At 51.0% G+C, this 20,053-nt stretch overlaps 6 protein-coding genes across 6 annotated transcripts; 2 read left to right on the forward strand and 4 right to left on the reverse strand.

The window, feature by feature from the left end:
* Positions 1 to 470: 470 nt before the first annotated feature.
* BDV37DRAFT_280366 (resistance to Congo red protein) lies at positions 471 to 1,053 on the forward strand (the record flags this gene model as incomplete). The annotated part of the gene is made up of 3 exons (XM_032086540.1): positions 471 to 481; positions 550 to 666; positions 750 to 1,053. The coding sequence occupies 3 exons, from the start codon at positions 471 to 473 to the stop codon at positions 1,051 to 1,053; spliced, it is 432 nt and encodes a 143-aa protein (XP_031944421.1).
* Positions 1,054 to 1,561: 508 nt separating this feature from the next.
* Positions 1,562 to 4,360, reverse strand: BDV37DRAFT_291340 (putative MFS peptide transporter; the record flags this gene model as incomplete). The annotated part of the gene is made up of 5 exons (XM_032088911.1): positions 1,562 to 2,268; positions 2,324 to 2,970; positions 3,037 to 3,172; positions 3,227 to 3,541; positions 4,312 to 4,360. 5 exons carry the CDS (start codon positions 4,358 to 4,360, stop codon positions 1,562 to 1,564), a joined length of 1,854 nt encoding a protein of 617 aa, XP_031944422.1.
* Positions 4,361 to 5,552: 1,192 nt separating this feature from the next.
* Positions 5,553 to 7,040, reverse strand: BDV37DRAFT_291341 (transmembrane amino acid transporter protein-domain-containing protein; the record flags this gene model as incomplete). Its single annotated transcript, XM_032088912.1, has 3 exons — positions 5,553 to 5,606; positions 5,664 to 5,774; positions 5,892 to 7,040. The coding sequence occupies 3 exons, from the start codon at positions 7,038 to 7,040 to the stop codon at positions 5,553 to 5,555; spliced, it is 1,314 nt and encodes a 437-aa protein (XP_031944423.1).
* Positions 7,041 to 9,892: 2,852 nt separating this feature from the next.
* BDV37DRAFT_40657 (general substrate transporter) lies at positions 9,893 to 11,955 on the reverse strand. Its single transcript, XM_032090587.1, has one exon. The coding sequence runs from the start codon at positions 11,797 to 11,799 to the stop codon at positions 10,171 to 10,173; it is 1,629 nt and encodes a 542-aa protein (XP_031944424.1). The 5' UTR covers positions 11,800 to 11,955; the 3' UTR covers positions 9,893 to 10,170.
* Positions 11,956 to 15,086: 3,131 nt separating this feature from the next.
* Positions 15,087 to 17,092, reverse strand: BDV37DRAFT_280369 (cytochrome P450; the record flags this gene model as incomplete). Its single annotated transcript, XM_032086541.1, has 2 exons — positions 15,087 to 15,163; positions 16,141 to 17,092. 2 exons carry the CDS (start codon positions 17,090 to 17,092, stop codon positions 15,087 to 15,089), a joined length of 1,029 nt encoding a protein of 342 aa, XP_031944425.1.
* A 1,169-nt stretch (positions 17,093 to 18,261) lies between these two features.
* BDV37DRAFT_280370 (condensation domain-containing protein) lies at positions 18,262 to 19,335 on the forward strand (the record flags this gene model as incomplete). The annotated part of the gene is made up of 1 exon (XM_032086542.1): positions 18,262 to 19,335. One exon carries the CDS (start codon positions 18,262 to 18,264, stop codon positions 19,333 to 19,335), a length of 1,074 nt encoding a protein of 357 aa, XP_031944426.1.
* Between the last annotated feature and the right edge of the window lie 718 nt (positions 19,336 to 20,053).

The following is a 20,053-nucleotide window of genomic DNA, read 5'->3' on the forward strand; positions in this document are numbered from 1 at the left end:
GTACCAAGGATGGACCCTGACGGCATCTGATACGGACATCATGTGCCGGGTCACGTGCCCCTCCGAACAAGGCTGATTCCCTGCCCTAAACTACTTCGTCGGTCCACCTCCAGGGTTCCAGAATTCGTCCACGGCACTCTTGCAGAACTTGCACCCGGCATAGCCCTGGATCCATCCTCAGTCGAACTGCGCCTCCACCCGTGAGTCTTGGGGCCAAGAGCCAATTGCCCGTCTGATTGGAACGTGACCGGCCCGTGACGTCAGCCAACCTTAGGCAGTCATTCTCAGGCCACAACTAGTCCGGATGCGGTCTGGTTGCCAACGGTGGCTGATTCCGCGATAGATCGTATCAGAAAGTTATATATCAGGCCCTGGCCCAAAGAGAGTAAACAACTTTGATGTCCTCTCCGCGCACTCCCTCAGTCTTCACTCACTCTGTCTTCCTGTCTGCGCGCTTCTCGGATTCCACCATGGTCACATAGTAAGTCATAAATCACAGAGGAGGTCTCTATTGCCTCATGACATCGAATCTCGATTAACCAATGGCAGCTGTCGCGATCGGTGGGGAAATATCTACCGATGTCGGTCATCCTGGCATAACTGGGGTCGTTGGGTGTTACTGGCCATCATTATTGGACTGGCATTCGTAGCCTTCTTCTTTTTCGCGTATGTTACATCCCATCCTTCGGGGGTGACCCGTCGCGGTCGATCGTCTCTGGAACGCTTTGCTGACACTCTATCTCCTGTAGATGTCTCTCCGCTCGTAAACGCCGTCGCCACGGCCAACGACCCATCTACGGGACCGGCTGGGTCCCAGGCTCACAGCCTCCGCCAGGCCAATGGCAGCAACAACAATATCCTCCGCAACCGCCCCCCGCGCCGCCGGGATACCAACCGTCTACCGAGCATGGATATGGGCAGAATTACGGTGCGAACCAAGGATACTTCGGCCAGCAGCAGTACGGATCCGAGCTCCAGCAGCCACCGAACGCATATGCGCAAGACGGCGTATATTCACCCCCCATGGGACCGCCGCCGGTTCATCCGAAGTAGGGAGTACCGGCAGAGATGTTTACGGACCAATATAGACATAATATGTGGTTATGATAGGAATTGACGATGGGCAATTGGGTTTATTTTGATGCTGGGTTAGGGTGGCTTCAACGCGAGGGCAATCGGAGTTTCCTGCAATGATTCTCAGAGGAAGGGGACTTTTATCACATTTCTGGCGTCTGGTTGGGCTTATGGAACCATATACTTATTTCTCAACAAATTAATGAAAGACTCACTTCTCATACATTCCACGACAATAGACAAGGGGGTTCGCGCAGTGATATACTGGTCCAGTGTCTGCGAGCAAAGGAATCATGCCAGACAGGTACTCCGATAGTGGAAGGTATTCCTCGCCACTAACCGATCCGATGACGGGCTAAGATACCATGTAGAACCAGGACGCTGTAGCAAAAGAAGACGTATACAACAATCGAATCTACACTAGAGTCTGACCAGAAGTCATATCATATCATCTCCCGTACCAGCACAACCCTCTCTCCACACCACACTACTCCTTACCCGCCCGTTCACTCTCCGTCGTGATCGTGGTATCGGCAAAATCCTTCTCATCGGTCATGAATTCATCATGGTTCAGCGAGCGGAAGCGGAACCAGAACAAGATAGTCTGGATCGCTAGCGCTACGGCCGGTGCCCCCCAGATCCAAATGAGATAAGGGTCTTGCGTGACGGGGATGAGAACTTCGCCTAGGGCGCTGGATAACGCCGTGGTGAACAGGAAGATAGCCATCACCAGCCCGCGCATGGAAGGGGGCGAGCGCGCATAAGCCAGCTCATATGCCGTCACGTTGCAGAAGAGCTCCGACAGGGCACCCAGGATGACGTTCGGAAGCTGCCACCAGATCAAGATCGGGCTGACGCCGGCGTCGCAGGACGAGGCGTTGTACCCGCAGGGCGAGGTCTTGTACACGCGCCACTGGACGATGGCACCGATCACGCCGGAGATGATAGCCAGGACAAAGCCGAATGTGATGCGGCTGATCCGCCCAAACTTGATGTTGTAGCGCAACAGCAGGGGGTAGAAGATGTGGCTCAGCACGGGCGTCATGACAATGATGGTCAGCGCGTTGAAGTTGTTCAGGAGGTCGTTCGGAGCTCCGTTGGTCGTCATGGAGGCACCTTGGTTACTGGAAACCGAGCCGATACCGCCGTCGTTGATGTTGTAGATTGGGAAGTAAAAGAACACTTCCGCTGCCACTGCGTGAGGGTTAGGATGAGGTGTCAGATAGTACCGGTGAGAAGGACAACATACCCAGGGTCCGACGAACATCATCGACCAGCTTGTCCGTCCATTCCACCTGGATGCCCTCCGCGGCCAAGACGCTCGGTCGTGCCGCGTCAAAGAAGTTCTTGCGCCAGACGCGAAACTTGTTGCGCCGCAGAGCCATGGAGATAATCTTCACCACCTGGCTCAGCTCCGAAGTCCCACTCGGTGGCTGCTTGTAGGTCTTTTTGTACACCAACGCCAGCACCACGGGCAAAAGGAAGTAGATAATCCCCGCCAACAGAAACGCAAGCCAGTAGCCCACGTACTTCTCCGCGTACGTGGTAGCCAGCATGTAGAAGGCACCAATGTTGACCACCCCGTAGAAGATCAGCATGGTGCGGCTATTCGTCAGTTCGGGGTCCACGACGACTTTCTCCCCGGATTTGAGCACTTTGGTATAGGCCTTCTTGTGTCGGTGCTGGTCCAGGATGGTCGGTGCAATGTTGGGCTTAAAAATCCCAGCCCCAAGCGCCAGGATGAGCAGACTAATGATGAACGGGGGCGCCGAATGCGCGGTGCCCTTCTGCAGAACAGACGGAATGGCGCCAAAGATCTGGATCAAATGCGCGATACCACAGATCAAGACACCGACACAGATGGCCTTATATCGACCGACATGAACATCGGCCCACCTGCGAGGATCAGCACCAGGGAACGTCAACGACAATTGTAGCCAAGGGCAAGAGGTGCAGTCCTACCATCCTCCCAGAATCGGAAGTATATAGGCCAAGAAGGTGAAGAGCAACACCAGCCCAGAACTGGCCTGCAAGCCCATTCCCAGCCCACCAGCAGTCTCCTGCGTCCCACGCGGTGGAGCACCTGCGCCGTTCCCGCCTATAAACTCCTGTCAGCCAGTCCGTACTTAGGTCTTGGTAATGAACAGAATACCTCTTGGGAGAGGAAATTCAATAAAGTTGGAGAACACAGTCTGGGAACCGTAGTAGGAGGCTCGCTCGGCGAATTCAACCAGGCACAGCGAGTAGGATACGATCGGCAGGCTGCCCGCGACTTTGCGGAGAGTGCTGTGCTCTTCTGGTGTCGGCTCAGGAAGCTCATCACTGTCCACTGACTCCGTTGCCGTTACTTCGTAAGTCTGTTTCTCGGCGTCGAACCCGGCAGGTCCATTGGTCACCGAGTCTAGGGCTTCGCCCGGTCCCCGAGCAGCAATGGCATCATCGACGACATTTTGTCCGCCGGCAAGAGCTGTATTTGATGGCTGTGATCAGTCACTAGAAGACTTGAGGGTCGGTTGAGACATACACATGGTGGTATAGACTAGTTTGCTCAGAAAATTCGCCGCTGTGGGGGCAGAGATTGGCGATTCGGATACCACAAGGGGCGAACTGGTGGGCTGCAACCATCCTTATACTAGGCGCTCCAGGATCAGCTTGTACGTGCAGTGTGAGACAGTAAGAGGCCGGTGGGCCGACTTTCGGCGGCGATAGTGCTAGGCATTGAGATAAACCAAGGTATCGGAGTCCAAAGTCTAAGAGAGACGGAGGAGACTGGTTGGATACTGTTAGGCATATAGTGTTTAGGGTATGACCTTAGCGTCGCCATATGGTGTTTTGGGCGAATGGGATTGACAGATATCCACGATGGCGCATGCTTAGCTGCGATGTCGTACATTGTAGCATTGGCTCCCCGGGGTGCTTATCTCCTAGTCCTACCAATACAGTGCCTAGTGCTGCAATGGATAAACTTAGCTTTGGGAACAAGCAGCACGCTAGATGCTTATCAGTGGCGGTCCGACCCACCGTGGTGACCCTATACCGGCAGTTATTCTCATCCTAGCCTTTTGTCACGCCATTCTCTGGACTCAACCGAGCATTTTATGATACCTAAACGGAACTCTCATTGGGCTCCTCTCAAATCGGCTTGTGCAAATCCATGCTAGCTCTTATTGCGGTCATGTATAAGTATAATGATACTATTGTATGGGTTCTTTGACCTCGGCTGGATGCAATCTGGACCGAGGGGGTGAAGGAGAACAGACCCTCGACTCTGTCCCACTGCAACCATTGGGAAGAAGTTTGGCAAATTAATTCTCCACCATGGTGCTCCTAGCCGGCCATCAGGCCAGGTCCACGAGGCCAACTTGAATTGTTATCATTTCAAACGATGACATTCTGATTTGACCAACGCTTGAGAAGCCAGCGCCCCCTTATCACTGATTATGGTACGCTCTGCGCTCATAAAGTATCAATATCTGGTCGGATTTGACTTAGGCTAGATGTCGCCTAAGATACTCTTAGGTGTCCCTTCTCCATTGGCCTATGATAGCGGGTCTAGATGGCGCAGAATTGTCCGTGCTGGTCCAACAATATGCGTAGGTATTTTCTCCATGCCCAATACCAATTCACGGATGGATGGATGGGCTAATGGATCATGCATATCGTAATTAATTTGCCGTTTCTCTTTTTCATTTCCCCTAAATCGCTGGAGACGGTTCCTTGCTAGCTCTCTACAACATTGGCGAGCAGCACGCTTCAGTCAAAGAGGGTTACGCTTCCCTAGTGATACGCTCAGAGTGGACCGATAATATTGGACGGCATAGCGTTTGAGGGACCTGCAAGGACGAATTTCCTGTAACACGACAGCCTGCCTGTTGAGAGACTTTGGGTGCCTTCCCGTAGCAAGGCGTAGAGATGCACCGAGACTCCGTTAGGTACTTGGCAAACGTTGTCACCGAAAAAGAGTGCGAAGAATCCCTATCTACTCCAATGAGGTCGTCAAAAGCTAGGCCGGGCTACACATATTAGATATAGCAGCAAGGAAATCATTGAAGCTATAGTACACACTGGAGTAGGAACCCCCGGGATGGCAGCCAAAAGACACGAAGCTGATGCCAAAGAGCTACTCCATGTCGATAGGCAGTCTCGTCTACCAGTGGTCATGATCACCACGCACTAACTCTTACTCCTATCACCCATCGCCCGATAATCAGAACAATGGACCCAAATACTGGACAGCACGGAAACTTCGGACAAGAAATTCCAATACACAATAAAGTCTTCTCGCCGACTATATGGATGGAAGGCCGCTCAACCGTCTAATCTGAGGATTTCACGTAATAAAGTGTTTTCAATATGGAGATTGCTTTACTGGAGCTAGTTCAGTCGTAACGATATTCTGCAAATACAATAGTTGTCTTATCAATCATTTTCATGCCCATAGCGAATCTATTCCATGCCTTGAGCATCCCTGTCAGGCTTCAAGTAGAACACGTGAAAGGTTTGCTAATGGAATTTGACTGGAATTTATGAACCTACCAAGCTCACATTAGTATCTCACAAGTGGCCAATTCAAGACGGAGGGAGCTCACCAGCTCGGCAATACTGGAGTACGTGCCGCATCCAAAGACGATCATCCCAACAATAAACACCACGCCATTGTACATAGCAGTCTTCAAATTGCGCTTTTCATACCATGCGCCCTCTTTCAGAAGGACATACCATATGACTGGTGGAAGATAGAACGATAGACCCGACACGAAGAGCGATGAAATGATGGATAGTAGCTCAGAGAAGACAGGGATGGCTTCAGCAATAACCCACGCGAGAAGGGTAACGAACAGCACAAGCCCGAGCCATGTAATCCAGCCCCTCGGGGTGTTGATGTACCGGACAACTGAGTTGCGGTATACCTTTCCGTGAATATACCGACAGACCACCGTGGTGTTGATCGAGCCCGAGATGAAGATCACTGGAAGTGCGATACCAAAAACAACCCTTGAGATAAGAGGGCCCGCTGATAGAAGAGCAGGGGACTGTACCTCTTGTCCCACGAATGCATAGATAAGCGAGCCTGTCAGAGTGTAGATGATAATTTGAATACCGCCGAGCCACCAGAGAGTCTTCACATAGTCCTCCGGTGTGTGCATTTCTTCCATGAACGATGGTAAACAACCGCCGAAGGAATAGGCGAATACAATACTGTTGGTCGCTACGATAGCCTCTGCGAAGGTGATGCCTTCCTTCGGCCACGGAGACCATGCAGCAAGGCCAGTAGCAAACCCATTGGAACCGTTCGTATTCTGAATCCCCGTGGCGATCATAGTGACTCCTATTGCTAGAATAATCGAGGCAAAGTCAATATAGCCCAGTATGGCGATATCTGCAAATGCTGGTGGAATAGCCAGTATCAGCAAAATTGCAGCCGACGTGATGCTAAAGACGACCGAGCACACGTCACTTTGCGTGATGGTCTTGAAGGCGATGGCGCCGGTCAAGCAGTGTGATCCGACGACGAATATCAGCAGGCAAACGAAACTAGCTATAAAGATCTTCGATCCAATATTGCCCAGCAGAAGCCGTCCGACATCCGCATAATGAGCGATCTCAGGGTACTTGAGCTTTACCTGGCCAATGTTGTAGCTTGCATACATGGCAACGAAGCCAATACCGATTGTCATGATTACACCTGCCACCATGCCAAGAGTGGCGAATGCAAAAGGCAAGCCCAGGCTCCCAAGAGCGATGCCCTCGACTATGGAAACGACAGTAAGCCGCTTCCAACCGAGCCGATGGAAGTGAGCATCCCCTTTAATGACACATTGCATCTCCTCCTCTGAGCGGCCCTCTTCCTCGAGGAAGGCCTTGCTGGCCATAGCATCCCTGTTAACCTGAGTGATAATGGCGTCGTCTTTCCGAGGACTCTTCCCAACCCCAGTCCCAGATGATATCGTTGTTCTGTGGTCCATTCGGCGAATTATGACAAACGTGACTGTGTCTAACAGGGAGAAGGAAGTCGATCTCAACAGAGGTCAGAACCCTGACCATATGAGTCTAGGGATGTGAGAAGAATTTGCTGAAAGCCAGGCTTAAATGGAAAGGCTTAGGAAAGAGTGGAGCCATGCCCCTCTTCACAAGCGGACTTAATCTATAGGCAACACGTTTTGCTGTTTTTCTCGACCGTTATCTCTGTCGGCCTACTCGCGGAAGCGTCTGTACAGCATGTGTCCTGTTAGGGCCAACCGCATAACTCGACATTGGAGACCATTTCATACTGATGGCAGTCATTAAAAACCATTGCTCAAGTGATTCCCTTCCAATTACTGCCATTATACGTGACATCGAGGTCTACATAAGTGCGGGGTTGGGACTAAGTTAGTGTGATTAGATTCTTCATCATGCAGTAATTTTTCCACCAAGTGATATTGCTGTGGTAAGAAAAACTCCATGATTTCCATAGTTCCGCCTAATGAATTATCCATGTGCCCTCATACAATGACCGCTAAACGCTATGCGTCAGTCTCTCACTCGGCACGGGAGACAAGGAGCACAGCTATCATTCTTTGGTGAGGACCCAGTAGGCGTACTCACTGTTCTCCCCCGGGTATGTTTCTCATGACATGATGTTGATAGTAATAGGTTACGACCGGGGGCCTCGGTCATGGTAGCATACATAGTGGAGACGTATTGGCTGTATTGGCCAGGGATATCGTAGGGTCCAACGACACGTTCCTTACATGCTCTGGTGGCGTTTTGCGGGCTATTCAGGATAGGTTATGCTTCATACGGAGCAGCCTATGCAGAATTCTAGACTGACATCCCGTCATTTTGCACGGCAACAGCGGCATTCTATGGTCTTACAGCACGGGATTAGGTAAAAGCATCCCAGCCCTCGTATTTCGGCTGTTCCACAATCAAGGCTGGACGATGCACTACTATCCAAAAGGAATGGGATAGCTTGGCAAAGCATAGATAATCTAATCAAATGATCAGATAAGAGACAGCCCCACATGCTAGTCTCTCACCTGTTTTCGGAGCAAATTTGTCCGGCATGATTTCTCTTGGGTCCCGTTTATGTACTAGTATCGTTGGTGGGAGAAGGCGTGTTGGTAAACTCGTTGGGTCCCTTGTGGTGAAGGCATCAATCCGTCATATCCGATGAGATTTTCCCAACAACCAGGAACTGTCATGCTGACTGGATTGGGAGAAAGGTGTAGAAAGAACAGCCTTCTTATGCGAATAATCCAGAAACCAAGCTGGTTCTCGTAGCGTTGCCTGATCGTGAGTTTGGCGACGCTCGTGCAAAAAGGCAGAAGTGGACATGTGCCTTCTTCTTCCTTTCTTGTGTGTAAAGACCGAGTTAGATTATATCTTGAAGCTAAGCCATATTTTCTTGTGCATAGTAAAGAGCTACATGATCAGTCGCCGAGCTCCGACATCTATAACCCCGTTCATGGTTCCCGCTCACAACGATCGCTCGACTCAGGATTAATGATACTATTTGTATCAATGTCGGCGAAGGACCAGAAGGGCATCCTTAACAAGACTCATGTAATACCTTTACTAAGTAATGCGTGAGGCCTCTATCGATGGGATCCAAGCGCGTAGTTCCCAGTGATTCTCATTGTTTTCAACTAATCGATTGGTCCCTACCTCTGCGTACTGAATATATAAGATCATGGGCGAAAAACTGCTTGAGTTCTTAGTGGTGATGCTCGAATTTATCAACAGGATTGTGGGAGGAATCGCTTCTGAATGACAGCGCTCGGCCTTTTGGGTTGAGCTGTCAACACATTGCATACAGTCTTCCACTTATACTTCATAAATCAAGCACTCGGACACCCAATGTTGGACCGGAGGTACGTGCTTCTAGCGATACTGGTGACGCTGCCGCTAAAGACGCTCTTCTTCTCCACTCCATCCGGCCAAATATTAACCTTAGCACCAGCATCAACGCGTCGAATAGTAGCACCTCCATTCATTCTGTCACTCGCGGCGCTTTCATAGCAGAATTAGTATATTTTTACTTTGTATTCAAGATTATGATAACCCCCGCTGCATCCTGTCTCGACAGCAGCATCCTTGTTCTGGTTATGGAAATCCAAGTTGTCATTCTCGAATATGGAAGCTATGCGCCTGACTGAGTTAGCCCCGCCTTAGGTTCCATAAGTATGACTGAAGTCGAGGCATTTAAGAAATACCTCATATCGAGGTATTTTGGTCGTTATATCGCCAAGAAGGGAGGTAGAAGCTGCTTCGTTAGTAGAGTGAGATAATATGACAGAGAGCTTCGGAGGAGTTGCCTACACTCGCCTCACAAACATAGATCAGCAAGGGGGCAGCAGCCTGAATATATTTAGATTGTCATATCGGCGAATGATAAGGATTCCATATACAGCCCGTGACTCAGGAACCCCTGCAATATTGCATCCGACATAGGCCTCCGAGTTCCACGATGCCATGCCCAGCAGCTGCGGTTCCACCCACTAGTACGTCAAGCGTACCCTCTCTGGTGCCATTCAGAACAGTTTCCTGTCAGGGGTCATTACGAGTATTCATGCATCGACTGCTGGCTACGACTAAATCTATCCTACAAAGTCGGGTATGGCAATCGATAAAAATGCGCTCCTCAGGCTACGTCTTTGGGCTGTGAACGGCCATCACACGCTCTCGTCATTCGAACAAATATTCTTCTGGCCGAAGGACATCCACGAGCCAAGCTTGTTAGGCAAGGATCCAGGGTAGTGCTTGCGATAGGTGCAGGAATTGGCACTCCTCCATGGTTACTGCACAGATAGGCGGCTCTACGGAATGGGAAGATTGTCACATTAATCGAATAAAATTGACCATTTAGTATCGGTATCACAAATGTGAAAATCTATGGACATTATGAAAGCAAACATATATAGGCATATATGCATGAATAATATAAAAAATAATAACGATGGGGGTATGAGTAAGACAATGGAAACCACTCGCGGACTATCCAGCGCAGTGGCCATGATGCCACGACCTCAGGCGTTCCGTCTCCAGGTTGGAACTCCCAAAGCAAACGGTCCGCCGGTACATGGTTCTCATCTGTTATATAAAACAGCGAAACTAATTAGCAGTCTGTTTTTCCTGGCTCTCGCCACTGCTGAGGGCGAGCTCAGCCTTCTCGGTTTCAAATGCGGCAGGCTGCCCGGACACATCCAAGCCTAGCTCGGTCGCCATCTGAGCCATCTGCTGAGGGGTGAGCTTGGGCATGGTTTCGGCAATCTGGTAAGGCCATTTGCCTTCCACATGGGCCTTGGCGAAGATGATGTCAATCTCCTCCAGAGCACGGCCAGCGGTTTCACAGTAGAAGAACCAGGCGAACGGCACGGCACAGAAGTTGACCAAGGCGAAGAAGAGGTAAATACCCCAGGGACTAGCAGTGGAGAAGACCGGCGTGAACATCACGACGGCAAAGTTGCAAATCCAGTTCGTGCAGGTCGAAGCAGCGGCCGCTGAGGTACGGGTACGGAGCGGGTTGATCTCGGGAGGGTAGATCCAGGGCAAGGGGAGAGTCGTGAAGGCGAAAAAGACGATGAAAAGGAAGATACCAACGACAGCGCCCTTGGCGTTCTGCTCATTCTCCTTAATCAGGCAACCCATAGTAATGATGAAACTGAGACCCTGACCCAGGAAACCAATCAGGAACAGTTTACGACGGCCAACCTTCTCAATCATAAAGAAGGAGGGGATGGTAGCAAGAGCATAGACGGTAGCGAAGACACCACCTAGAATCAGAGAGAGACGCTTCTCCAAGTGCAGGTTCTGCTCGAACAGCAGGGTAGAATAATAGATAGCGGCGTTACATCCGGTAAATTGCTGGAAGAACTGTCCAGAACAGCCGATCATCATACGCTGGAATTCCTGGGTCTTGCCGAAGGTGAAGAGCGTTTTCCAGCTGGCCTTGTTTCCTTCGGTAGCAGCGAGGTCGGCCTTCATCAGGTTGAAATCGGCCAGCACCTCCTCCGAATCGGCAGGGAGATCATTAATAGCACTAAGCACCTCACAGGCCTCCTTATCATATCCCCGCATAACAAACCACCGAGGAGACTCGGGCAGCATCAGAGCGCCGACGGTCACCAAGAGGGCAAAGAGGATCTGGAAGGCAACGGGGAACCGCCACTGAACTGAGGAATCCACGTACGAGAGACCAAAATCAATCCAGTAGGCGACGAACGTGCCGACGGCGATAATGGCACCTTCAAAACAGACGAGGAAACCACGGTTGTGGGCCTTAGAGCATTCCGACTGCCAGACCGGGATGGTGGCGGTATCCATACCGTTTCCAAGACCAGAAATCACACGGCCGACCACGAACTGGCCCAGACCCCAGTGAGTACCGAAAGAAGCAGTGGAGATGATAGCACCGACGGCCATGATAACACCACCGGCCACCAGCAAAGGGGTACGACCAATCCGTTCACCGAAAACCATGGTGAAAATGGCACCGAAGAAACAACCCAGTTCGTAACAAGCCGTGACCGCGCCTTGAAGAACCGAAACATGCTGGGAGTAGGCCGCTGTGGCGCCCTCGGGGATGTATAGCGCGTGGAACTCTTTGGTGAACTCAGTACCGGCGATAATACCGGACATCAAACCCTGATCATAACCGAAAAGTGAAAAACCGAGGACGGCGGTGACGGTGATGGCCAAACGGAGCTTGCGGCCCCGAAAGCCAGAGGTGGTTGTCCACATGGTTGACTGTGTGTCTCGACTGTACCGATCCGATATCACTGGGTATCAGGCGAGAGAGGAGGGAGGAAATCAAAACAAGCACCTGGACGAGGACAAAGTCATTCCTGAGAAGATCATCTGGGGACCATTTTGGGGATCGCCGGGATTTATCTAGTCCTTGGACGTCCGACAGTTGAATCAGCCAAGAGGAAAAAGTCTGCAGATGACGCTAATGGGGTGGCATTATGGGCATGTTTCGCGAGCCGCCCAGAAGGCCAAGGACCCAATAAGGCTTCGCCAAAAGGCTTAGCGGTGCCCTCCAGGCTCAGGGGCCATGCGGAGACGTAGAGTAGGAGTGCCGAATCAGGACAATGCGGAGGCCTTGAAAGATGGGGACCCCATATCGAAATTTTCGCCCGCACTCGGAAATGGGCGACAGCAAAGAGTAGGTCGGCCGAACCTGACTCCACCACATGTGTTTGGCTCATCCACATGGAGAGTCGGATCGGACCGGTCGCAGTGAGGCCTCCTGGCTGAAAAGGCGCCGCTCACTGGTTTTCTCTCCTCAGCGCGCCTGCCTGTGGTGGTCAGAGTCCGAGTCCGGTTGGTTCAACCAGATGGACACGGGTGGATCTGTGCCGTAAGCGGCGGAGGATCATCTATGCTGTTGCTTCAACAGGAATCATACCCGACCATCCTTCCACGGGCAAAGTCGGGGGCTTTCGTGGGTCAGGGTATGAATTTTTCATTTTTGCTCTTTCCTTTCTCCATCCACAGTGCGCCTTTCCCGCCTAAAATCCATGGTTCCTACAACGAAAAGGCGACCACTTCTTACGGACCAATCCTACTGTGTAGTAGGTACCCTTTCTCCAGCAACCTTTGTGTCTTGCCTTTCTTTTTACGTTTCCCTCCCTCTCTCCCTCTCTGTGCGTGTCTGTCTGCCTCCAACCCCTACACGGGACGGCAGACGGCCGGGTTGCCACGCCGAAGGGGTGCCGTGCATGAGGAGCCAGACAGGGTGGAATATGCCACAATCCTCGTTTTCTCCGCTTCTTCGGAGTTCATTGTAAAAGTTGGGGGCGACATCAGCCACCGACATCATTCACATGCTTTAATCTTCCTCTGTTATAGGGGTAAACCCCAGACCCCGTGAATCTAACAGTATACCCTCTTTCCCGGCTCCGGGGGATGTTGGCTGAGCCTTACGGAATCACGACACCTTCCCTCTTTGTCGTCGTACGCCTCGGGAAGTCGGAAGACTTGCGTTTCTTACCAAGCCTTCTTGGCCGAGGAACAAGCCTATTTGCCAATATTTGCCAATATTCTGCTCCACCGACTGCATCTGGGTGGATCGCCGTAGCAAATTAATGTAACCCTAATGTCAGACGGGGCGAAAATTCTGCCCGCGCGGTGTGCCCAACGCCCAATGACAGACCCGTTTTCACGAGCTTGCTTGCCTGGTCCGCAGAGTTTTTCTTCGGGTTGCTTTCTTTTTTGCTTGGTACTCTTGGTTTTTTTTCTTGGGTTTGCTTCTTTTTTCTTGGGTGTGCTTCTTTTTGCTTGGTTTTTGCTTTTCTTTTTCTTGTTTTTGCTACCTTTTGCCTTTTTTTTTCTGTGGGCTAGCATCGTCTGGTATCACGTGTCCTAGCCACTACCCCCGGCTGACTCATCGCCCCAGAATCCCATTCGGTTGCGGCTTCTTGCCCTTCATGGAATCCTATTCCGGGGAGTCGTGGCAAATTTCCTGCTGCAAACGGTCGTTCGTCAACAGACGAAAGGCACTGGGAGGTCTGTGCCTGATCGGGAGGTCCTGTGCTGCCGTGAGATCGGTTAAATCCACGATAAGGAAGGTAGACCAGAGAGTAATATTACTGTAGGAGGGGATCATCTCTCCCCACCTCTATACTATATATATATTATACCACGAAGGCCAGTCTGTGCTCAACGGTAGGAGCATTGAGATCGTAGGGGACAACTTCCAAAATTAACTATACGGTTACATAGAGATCGATCGAGCTAAGCGATTGCTGACTCCTTAAAAAAAAAAAAAAAAAAAAAAAAAGCTGGTTATCTTTGACATACAATTAGAGGACGTACCTACTCCTGCGTACACAGTATCTCGAAACCGCCGATCTGCTCCATACAGAAATCCACGAAACATGGATCAAACGGCTTTTGCTCACGTGGCAGCTACGTCAACTGTCAAACTCATCAAGTCCAGGAGGCTTCGGGCAATTTAGTTTTGTACTCGTACGTTCGGATCAGCACCCATGCAGGAGGCTTTCGGACTCGCTGTCTCGTGCAAGGCCAGTCCTCTTGGCACTGCAGATTAAAAGGACGGTCGGGATGATCACAGGGAATGCAGACTACGGAAAACCATCCCTATTCGGCGGCGTAGGACCATGGTGGCCGCTTACTGTGTATTATCCCATCACGTTAATTCGGATCGGCGCCATGCTCGAGGAGTCGAGGTATCTAATGTCGCCTGGGTTGCCTCCCCTTCCGATGACAAACGCCTGGGACTGGTCCATACAATGTGGACCGGCCCCGTTTTCCAGTAAATGCCTGACGCACAGCTTCCCCATCATATCCAGTGGGCCACGTGAGTGGGGTTTGGAAGGAGATGAGGAAGGCTTCCCTGGACATCCTGCAGGTCATGTTTGAGTTTCTGTAGTTCGACAACCCTCGGACGTCCTGACGTGGTTCGCCCGCGAAACCGAAGTGTCCCCAGTTTTAATCTCTACGGAGTAAGGTCGGCATCGACTTTCAGCCCAAGGAGACTCGTGAAAGTGAAGATATGTCCGTCCGCGCCGTTTCGGCGTGATCGCGCTCGAATGGCCATGCTAAAGGGAAGATACCCTTGGGTCTCATTTGTCAAGCTCCATAAACGCTTTCCGTAAGTGACAATGGAACCGGCTTCTATTCGACGTACCCAGTCGGATGAGGCCCGTTAATATCGGTTGGTCCCTCATGGCTCCACGGATGCAACGAACCATACGGTGCTGCGGTGGAAAATGCCTTAGCCCGGTCATTCAGAAGGCGGAAATCAGCTGGAGACCATATCGACCCGCATAGTCTGAGGGTGGGTCACCGTGCTTGACTTATTGGGATGTCTCCGACATGACTGGTCCTCACGCTTGGCGTGAACCTGTAAGGCGCCATATGGCAATCTCGGAAAATGAGATCGGATAACAATGCTCCTGGCACGGTAAAATGTACCAACTCTGGCTACAACCACGGCTGGAAATCAATTTCTTATGACCAAGGTCGTGGTAGGAACGATTATCCTCGTCAAGGGTTTCCATATCTCACCTGAGTGCAAGAGCGTTCTGCCACTCAATTGGAGGTTGTAGAAAATCCATGCCAAAGTTCGCATCACCAGCGCCTAGTAGCCGTTAGCTTAGCTGTCGGGTTCGCTTATCATGCCCGCAATTTCTTACCTCAGGTGAGGAATCTTCATGAATTGGTACGCTTCATGGACCAGGCGAATGGTTGCCATGGATCTATCTCTGGACTCGTGGATTGGGAGACCTAGAAGAAAATATCTTGATTACCGTGTGTAAGACAAGCCGACCGGTCTCGATGACGGACGGTTCAGCAGTCTCCATATAGCACAAAATAAAGGGCCCGATCGGTGTCAATTGGTTGCCTAGTAAGGCCTCAGGCGGTACCAGTACCTTGTCGTGAGGTTAAATGTTCAGTTCGAATCCCTTGAATCTCTTGGCGATGTTGACAAGGCCATCAAGTGGTCGAAATAGGAATGTAGACACCTAAGGCAGCATGACGGATGTTAGTTATTCCGAACCGACCCGTCAACACCATCAACTGTATGAGGACGCGTAAAGATATCCATCTATGCCACGCCATCTACACTCGGTGGGAGTCAGAGTGAGGTGCTGCGAATCCATATTATTGGGTAGTCTTTATCTCATCCCACAAGCTAATAGTCCTATGGACTGAATGGCTGTGTCCTAACGACGCACAGCTAGCATGAAACGGACGGATTGGTACAGAGAGCCTTTGGACTGGTGGCTTTCAAGAATCGCGCTGCTACCGGGGCCAGCTGTAGATGCCTTTCGACTCTGGGCATTCTGGGATTACAGATTATTGCACAGGCACAGATGATTTCTGGAGAGAGGCAGCTGAAGTCAATAATTTGCTCTTTATCAATGGCCTTCCCACCTGGCTGATTGTAGAATAACATACCACCCCCTTGAGACTGGGAAATGGATACATTTCGCCGGCAATGGGGTGACCAACTGATGCTACGTATCCTCCACTGTAACTTTAACTCCCGATCAAGAGTTACCGCGGCACCTACTGTTCTATTTGGGACCTTCACCCCTCGCACAGGATACAAACCCAAATCAAAGGCCACAAAGATCTTAGCAAAGACAGGTCGTGCCTGGCGCATACCCAATCCTCGTCCAGGACACATTCCTGCCCCATAGTCGAAGGGCAAGAAGTTCGGGTAGCTCGTCGCCGCACGGGGATGGCAGCGGTGAGTATTATGGTCGTAGAAACGACATGGGTCAAAGCTATCGGGATAAGGATAGATGTTAGGGTCCTGGTGGAACCACTGCGCAGGCATGGCAACGAAGCTACCGCGATCCAAAGTCCGACCAATACTGTCAAGGTGGACTGGCTGCTGGAGACGGCGCGTCGCCGTAACCAAAGCCAGATTTGCAGTTGGTGAGAAAATCGGACAACAAGTTGGGGAATGTACTGGATCATGAACTATATAATTATACACTGAAGTTGTATCACACCGAACGGGTTCTCGGGCAAAACTTCTCAGCCGGGGCATCCGATCCAGGATATCCATGGGCCATTCGCCCCCTGTGGGATGCAGCGCGGAGCAAATCTCACTCCGCTGCACATCTGCATATCCAGGGTCGGCAACGGCATAGTTCATCATCCCGATGACATACGCGGCGATAGGGAATGGGATCTCAAGGGCACTGAGCAAACAATCCCCAGTTAGGACACTAACCGTTTTTCCTTCAGTTACCAATGCAGCTTCCCCACCAATCTCACCCTTTTTCATCTTGATTGCAATGGTTGCATTAATCAAAGTGTGACCATCGCGATGAGAGAGCTTTTCAGCCCGTGCGCACGCGATCCACTGGCGAATTTTGAGCATCAATTGCTTCTTGCTGCCCGTGATAGTGGACTGCAAACGTCGCCCGCACCGTGAGAACTGCCAGAGAAGCGGACGAAGTATCTCTGGATACATGCCACGAAGATCACGAAGCCCACTGGCTTGACCACAGAAGTCAACGCAGCGCTGGACATATACCGGGGGTGGGGTCATGTCCAAATTCTGGCCCGATAATGTACAATGTCGCAATTCCAATCATCATGGGCCAAATGAATTCGTATGCAACGAAGGAATGCCACTCCGTGCCTGCGACTCAGTATGTGGATAGTGTATGAAATTTGGATGGCGTCAAACCCTTGTCTTTCTCGTCCTCGAAAGCGGCCTCAAGGGCCTTGTCGATGGTGAGAATGATGGTCTTATGCATCGAACCTACCGACGGGAGATATCTTGGTTCAAACCCTGTGCCTGGTATATTGCGCGTATTGGGGGCTTACCAAGGGTGTTGTTCTTCGACACGGATACCTGCACCGCTTCGACGTGATCCCTTGTCATCGGACAAGTCGATTCCAAACCAAATGCCTGCAAGCAAGCTACGTCGTCAGCGGGAAGTTACTAAGGGCGATAAAGATTGAAATTCAGGGCCCATACGTGGTTTACCGAGTCCAAAAAGCTGAAATGTTCTGGAGTCTTCCGTTGGTAATCTTTGAACGCTTTAGGAGGCAACACGACGATGTAACTTCGAAAGAATGGCATCGCCCACGGCTGCTCTTCCTTGGTATACTGCTCGCTATTAGCCTGGGAACAGTTGGCCCTCTACCTTTCGAACTTACCATGTCAAACGCTTGCTGCACCACTCAGTTAAAGTCCCGACCTATCGGGGGTTGATTGAAGCGGCGCTGCCAGTAGCTTCCCTCCCTAACAATCACAATACCCTAGAGTGCCTTTCGCTTTGTCCATAGGTCAAGATAGTCGGTTAGAACTGCTGCGCCGCAGAGCAAAAGCAGCGATATCCCTACGGTTAACATCGACGACTGTCGTATGGTGAGCCTTAGGTTCATGAAATTCTCCATTTCGTCCAACCCCACAACTGGTTCCCCCAATCTGGACTCTGGCTAGCACTGATAGCAGACTTGGATCCCCTGAGCTTGGGCACTATCATCCGCCCGAGGAGCGGTCAGGATCTGGCGGTAGGAGTTTGTCTCGGAACGGTCGCAGGTTCCACAGAACGCACACCAATGATCGATCTACTTGGGCCAAAGTCCATCGCGATGCTGTCTGACCAATTGGATGCACAGCGGTCGCCCACATGGCAAGAAACGAGATAGGCTGATGAGGACTGCGCCGACACTGGATGTAATTCTAGGTGCTGCGCGTTAGGCAGGATGCGTGACATCCGATCACAACTATCTGATTGGCCCTCAGACTCCATCGAGGATGCCTTTGAGTGTCCTGCTCAGCATCTCGGAATAATCTATGATCAGCTTGGCAAGGCATATACGCATAAGCAGCGATCCATCTGGGAAATCCATTCTTCGCGCGGCCACAAGGCTGTCCATGTCGCCCACAGCTTAGAATGTGTCATTAATCGCCATGCTATGCTGCGTAGTGTCTTTGTCCCTTCACTGGACAACCGTATGGAACCCATTCAGGTTGTTCTGAAAGAGATTAGCGCGGCCATCCAGATTGTGACGGCCTCCGACATCAAAGCGGCTGTACAGCTACAGGAGTTCAAAGCCATTCAGTGCCGAGACAGGCCCTTGCCACATCTCTCTATCCTGACTGATGGGCCAGATGGGCAGATTTGGTGGCTCTTCAAGTTCGACAAAGCACTGATCGACGCAGCATCCATGACCATTGTGCTGCAAGAATTAGCCACATTATTGAATTGTCACTCCTGCCCGCTGGACCTAGCTCCTTCCTACTCTAAATATGTTTCCGCTGTTCACGAAATAAAACCGAAGCAATGCCTGCGATTCTGGCGGCGGACCCTCCGAGGCATAGTCCCTTGTCTATTGACAAAGTCCCCAAGTTCTCTGCTACGCTGTCCCTCCCCGGAACCCCGGGTTTGCACGGTTAGCAAAGAGTTAACCGCCTTAGACACATTGGCGGCTCTTTGGAAAGCTTCAGGGTTCACAGCGACCAATGCTTTCCAGACCGTCTGGGGATTGGTTCTGGCCCGGTCCATTGCTCCTACGGATGTCTGTTATGGAGGTCTCAAGTCATGTCGCGATGCTGCCGTCCCCGGGATTCTTCAGAGGGTTGGCCCTCTCTTTAACATCCTCCCATGTCGCCTGCAGTTCAAGTCTGTTCATCCAACCATGTCCGAATTGAGTGACATCCTTTTGTCAAACCAGTCGGCGATGGCGGAGCGCGCACCCACCACCAGCATACGTCTTTACAGAGTATCATCGAGGCTACTGGGGTCGATAATCACCAGCTGTTCAACACATGTCTGATGGTTTAACCAGGTATGGTTACTATGACAAGGAACCAAAGCGTTCGATTCCAGCTTCTTGAGTCGCGCGAACATACCGAGGTAGGGCTACCAGATCATTTGACTAGGCAATTTATGTTGTAGCTAACGAATTAGAGGAATATAGTACAAGGTAGTCGCAACCGTGATCCTTTTCCCTTCGCATTGTGAGCTCCGCATCCGTTATGGGAATGACTTTTTCTCTGAGCCTGAAGCGCTCGATTTGCTTGACCGGTTCTGTGATACTGCGACGGAGGTTTCGACGGCGGTGAGCTCTATGGAACTAGGTACCAGGGAGAAGCCTTTTGCATAGTTCAACACCATTCATGGGACATCACTTATACTTCATGAAATTCATCAGTATACTTACTCAATGCGGTGTTGAACAAAGATATGGGAAGTGGCGGGCTGTCTTCCACCTGATAGCTGAGGCTGCTATCACCCGGATACTGAAGTCTGCTCGTCTGAAATAATACCTCCCAAGATATCACAAAATTGCTTTGGTTCGATATGTATCATATACTCTTATGCTCAAACCACCAGGCCAAACTTGCCACCTAGAAGTTAAATGTTGGGGGTTTAGGCTACACGGTCAAGTATTTCGCTCGGTAGCTAGGCTTTAACCACTAAAACCATGGGGTGGATCGGGTTTCCAATACTACTGCCGCTCCATTTGATCCCCAGATATAATTATAGACTCC

The sequence above is a fragment of the Aspergillus pseudonomiae genome (genome assembly GCF_009193645.1).
Source record: "Aspergillus pseudonomiae strain CBS 119388 unplaced genomic scaffold BDV37scaffold_13, whole genome shotgun sequence".
Lineage (NCBI taxonomy): Eukaryota > Fungi > Ascomycota > Eurotiomycetes > Eurotiales > Aspergillaceae > Aspergillus > Aspergillus pseudonomiae.

Bases quoted from the DNA above. Each gene is read 5' to 3' on its own strand.
- BDV37DRAFT_40657 (XM_032090587.1), bottom strand. From the start codon at position 11,799: ATGTGGACAACCACCTCTGGCTTTCGGGGCCGCAAGCTCCGTTTGGCC.